The sequence below is a fragment of the Buceros rhinoceros genome, unplaced genomic scaffold (assembly GCF_000710305.1).
Source record: "Buceros rhinoceros silvestris isolate BGI_N320 unplaced genomic scaffold, ASM71030v1 scaffold19886, whole genome shotgun sequence".
Taxonomy (NCBI): Eukaryota; Metazoa; Chordata; class Aves; order Bucerotiformes; family Bucerotidae; genus Buceros; species Buceros rhinoceros.
The window spans coordinates 3,804-8,136 of NW_010418354.1; the positions used below are offsets into that span (position 1 = coordinate 3,804).

Below are 4,333 nucleotides of genomic sequence, written 5' to 3' on the forward strand. Positions count from 1 at the left end.
CCACAGGCAGGGGCTTGGGCAGATGCCACTGGCCTGGCCCCTTGCTGCCCCAGGAGCTCCTCTGCCCCTCTGTGGTTCCTGGGCACGTACAAAGATTTGACTAATAAGGAACTAATAATTCCCTCTGTGAGGAACAAGACCCAGGCCATCTGCCCTGCGGTCCCCATCCACCCTGTGACACACGGGCTTAGACACTGCAGCGGGGACTTGCTGATGGTGGGAGACCAGAGAGCCAGCTGGGAGGACGAAGGGCTCAAAGCCTCTGGCGCAGGGTGTGAGGCTGGTGTGCTCCCTGGGTGCAGGATCCATGTCCCTGGGTGCAGTGAGTGTGTCCCTGAGTGCAGGGAGCATGTCCCTGGGCATAGGGAGTGTGTCCCTGGGTGCAGTGAGCATGTTCCTGGGTGCTGTGGTAACCACCCCATCTCTCTCCCTGTTTTGCGCAGAAGCCAGGAACTGCCAAGAGCTCTTGGGTAAAGGGAAGATCCTGAGCGGCTGGTACACCATCTACCCCCAAGGCTGCAACGCCACCACCGTCTTCTGTGACATGGACACGGACGGCGGAGGATGGATTGTGAGTGGGATGAAAAGAGGGAGGTTTCGATGCTCCCACAAGTGATTTTTATTAAGGCTGTGAAGGATGGCACCAAAACAGAAACAAAAAGGGAGGAAAGCACACACTGAGGGGACAGTGGAGGATCAGAAGTCTGGATGAATCCCCAGGGATGGGGGGGCTTCTCCAGGGAGGTGTCTCTGGCAGCTGCCAAGCAGCTCCACTCCCTGCTTCCATCAGAAATCGTTTCTTCCTCATTTTCCAGGGCAGATGGAGGAGATCATGAGTGAGGGATTCCCCTGGGGTTCCATCTCCAGGGAACCACAGGAGCATCCACACGCAGGGGCAGCATTTGCTGCTGGCAGGAGGGCTGTGCCACCCAGGTGCTGAGGACATGTTCGGGGGGTGAGGCTGAGGATCTCCTTTCCCACAGGTTTTCCAGAGGCGCTGGGACGGGTCAGTGAACTTCTTGCGAGACTGGAAGTCGTACAAACACGGCTTTGGCAGCCAGCTGACGGAGTTCTGGCTGGGCAACGACAACATCCACATCCTCACCTCGCTGGGTAAGCGCTGCTGGGACCCTCGAGCCCAACCCCTGGGGCACGTGTTCAATATGGGACTTTGAACTTCTCACACCTGTCTGAGGCCCCAGGAGTTAACCCTGTGCAGCACGTGGGCCCCTGCAGCCCACTAAAGCCAGGGAACACCAGAAGCCAGGGAAGCTGGGGGACAGGCCCACGCATCATCCTGCGCGGGCTGGTGGTGACAGCAGTCACTTTGTTCCCATGCAGTGCTGGAGTCACGGCTGTGGGCAGGACTCGGCGTGCAGCTTCCACCCACGTGAGCACTCGACATCAAATCAGGAAAGGGGCATCACAGCGAACTATAGGAGGTTCTGTGGGGATTTCAGCTGAGTCGTGATCTCTCAAGGATGGAAAGCTCCTCCCAAGTTAGCTCCGGGCTCCCTAAGGTGCTCCTCCACCCTGAGGTGCAGGAGCGTGCCCACCGTCAGCCCCGCATGCAGCTGTCCACCTTCTCTTCTAGGACCCTGTGAACTCCGCATCGACCTGAGGGACTTTGAAAACAACTACTATTTTGCCAAGTATGCATCGTTCAGAGTTTTAGGAGAGGCTGAGAAATACCAGCTGGTTCTAGGAGACTTCCTTGGTGGGAATGCTGGTAAGTTGGCAGCAGCTCACAGGGAAAGGCTGTTCTTGGGCATTTCAGAGGAGTTCGACATTTACAGTGCAGAGAGGTGCCATCAAACTCTTTGTACCATCAACATTTGGGTCAGTTCTTTAAATCTGGCCATGGCAGCCCAGGTGCTGAGTGACCTCTAGGTGCAGGGAAGGACAGGGACACCATCACCCACAGAAGTGTGACCCAGAGCATTAGCTACAAGCTCAGTCACGTGGTTTAGTGGCACACGTGGAGTCTGATCCTGAGCAACACCTCCTCTAGTGTCACCTCCCCAGCAGCCAGGCCAAGTTCTGCTTTGGGTCCCATTGGAAGGAGACGTTTGCCCCCAGGGTCTGGCTTTCCCAGGGCAGGGGCGTTGTTCAGTACTTGCAGCATCAGCTCTGCATCCTCTTAATGCCACATGTTCCTTTAAAAAGCAAACAAATACTCTGCAAAATTCAACACCCCTCCTGCAGGGATGAGTGAACCCACACCCGGGATAGCAGAGCTCTGGGCTGATGTGGCTTTGTGGGTGGATGTGGCTTTGTCCACTGCAGCTCTGTCTGAGAGCCCAGACCTCAGTGCATCTGCAGAGAATCTGGGCAGTGCGAGAGAGGTGACACGCCTGTAACTGTGAGGAGAACCTGGCCCTTTGGGCTCACAGGCAGAGATAAAGTTCTCTGTGTGTTTTAGCAGTCCTGGCAGAGGTCAGGATCCTCCTCCTCTCCCTGACCAAGGAGGAAACTTGGGCAACCAAGAGAACAGCAGGATTTGTAAATCTGCCTTGCCCCCCAATGCCCTGCAGTGCGGCAGGAGCAGGAGGGTCCCCTCTGAGCTCGCTGCTGCAGTAACTGTGGCCGTTGCTCCCCACAGGAGACTCCTTGTCGTACCACAAGGACATGCCCTTTTCAACCACAGACCAGGACAATGACCTGAGCTCCTTTAACTGCGCCACGGAGTACAAGGGAGCATGGTGGTACAACGACTGCCATTACTCCAACCTGAACGGGATGTACTGGCTGGGCGCTCATGAGAGCTACGCTGACGGCATCAACTGGAAGACGGGTAAAGAGTACCATTACTCCCATAAGCGAACGGAAATGAAATTCCGGCCCGTTTAACACGGCAAGAGGGTGTTGGCCCAGCACCAACGAGTACTGCTCAACAGCCAAGAGAAGACACAACATAAAACATTGTTTGAAGGCAAAATTGGACTAGGAAGGGTATTACGGGTTGTGCCTTCAGCCTAGAGCAGACTTTTAGGGACCAGAAGAGATCGGTGCTGGCTGGAGCTCCTGTAAGCACCAGACTCTCACCCTGGACTCTCTCCAGAAGCCCCACAAATGCTGACAAAGCCCAAGCACCTTCGTCTGAAAAGTGCATTGTCTTGTTTGACCAACTGATGGTGATGGTGCATCTCAGTAAAGCTCTCAGATATTGTTACCCTAAACAGTAATTACTGGTAATTTTCTGTCTAATCCACTTATATGAAGCCTCCAGTGTTCTTGCAGCCTCTTCTTCTGCTGGACCCAAGAGCCATCTGAAAGGCAGTGAATTCTCGACCCCCCCCCTCTCTCCCTGCAGGCTGTGATGGAGCCACGATGGAACGACTGAGCTTCCAGCACAAGGCTGTTGGCACTGCTACCCTGCAGGTCTGGGAAACCAGGTGGGACCTCAGCTCCTGGAAGCACAGGAGCATTACCCAGCACTTCCCACCACACACACTGCAGCGAAGCCCAGAGGCAGCTTCATCCACGCCTCCAGGCACCTTTCTAGTACTCATTTTAACTGCTGTGGACAGAGAGCTGGACACCAAACAGTCTGTCCAGACACTACAGCAGTCCCAAGCAAAGCCTTGCACAAGTGGACATGATGGAAATCTCCAGCAGGTGCCAGCATATTGCATCTCCCCTTGTTCCGAGCAGCCTGTGAAGCTGGGCTGTCTGCTGGAGGCCAGCTCATCCAGTTCGTGTCATGTTGTATTGGACTGTTGGCAGAACTGGTTCAAGGTCTCTTCTTCCCAGACTCCCCACCAAAGCTGGGAGGGGTGCAGGGGAGCAGAGCCCAGTGCGACCTCCTGGCTGCAAGGACAGGCCAGGGCCGGGGAAGCAGAGGACTCATGATGTTCCTGACGGCACCAGGTTTATCCCACTGCTGATCGCACAGACGTGTGGCAGGGGCAGTTCCAGCCCTGCAGCACAATCCAATCCCTGTGGGTGAGAAGAGCGATGAGGCCACTCACCCAGTGCCACACAGCAGGTACACGATGTGCTAAGAAATAAACCTGAGTGTCTGCACCTCCCTGTTCACCGGGTTCTGTCAGGTATGTGAGAATGTGCATGTCTGAGCACACCACATCTCGAGAGACCCGTAGTCACCTCCCCATCTCCAGGAGCTCTGTTTTGATTCCTTCTTCCTCCCAGTCAGATTGACATGCCCTCAGCAACAGCAGGAGCACAGTGGTCCCACAGCTGCTGCTGCTGCTGCTGTTGTCCATGACTAACTCCTCAGAAAGGCCCAAGGTGCTGCCACAGATGGCTCTCCAGAACCAGACCCCTCTGCAGAACCAGACCACTCTACGGAGATGCGTGAGAGGATGCTGAC

At 55.5% G+C, this 4,333-nt stretch overlaps 1 protein-coding gene across 1 annotated transcript in view; it reads left to right on the plus strand.

Annotated features, from left to right (window-relative positions):
• FCN2 (ficolin (collagen/fibrinogen domain containing lectin) 2) overlaps positions 1-2,850 on the plus strand; it is a gene marked incomplete at its 5' end in the record, with an annotated part of 5,791 nt that extends 2,941 nt beyond the window's left edge. Inside the window, 4 exons of the mRNA XM_010138514.1 lie at positions 447-571; positions 984-1,113; positions 1,595-1,729; positions 2,603-2,850. Coding sequence (XP_010136816.1) covers positions 447-571; positions 984-1,113; positions 1,595-1,729; positions 2,603-2,850 — 638 coding nt within the window. The remainder of the gene's footprint in view (positions 1-446; positions 572-983; positions 1,114-1,594; positions 1,730-2,602) is intronic.
• Between the last annotated feature and the right edge of the window lie 1,483 nt (positions 2,851-4,333).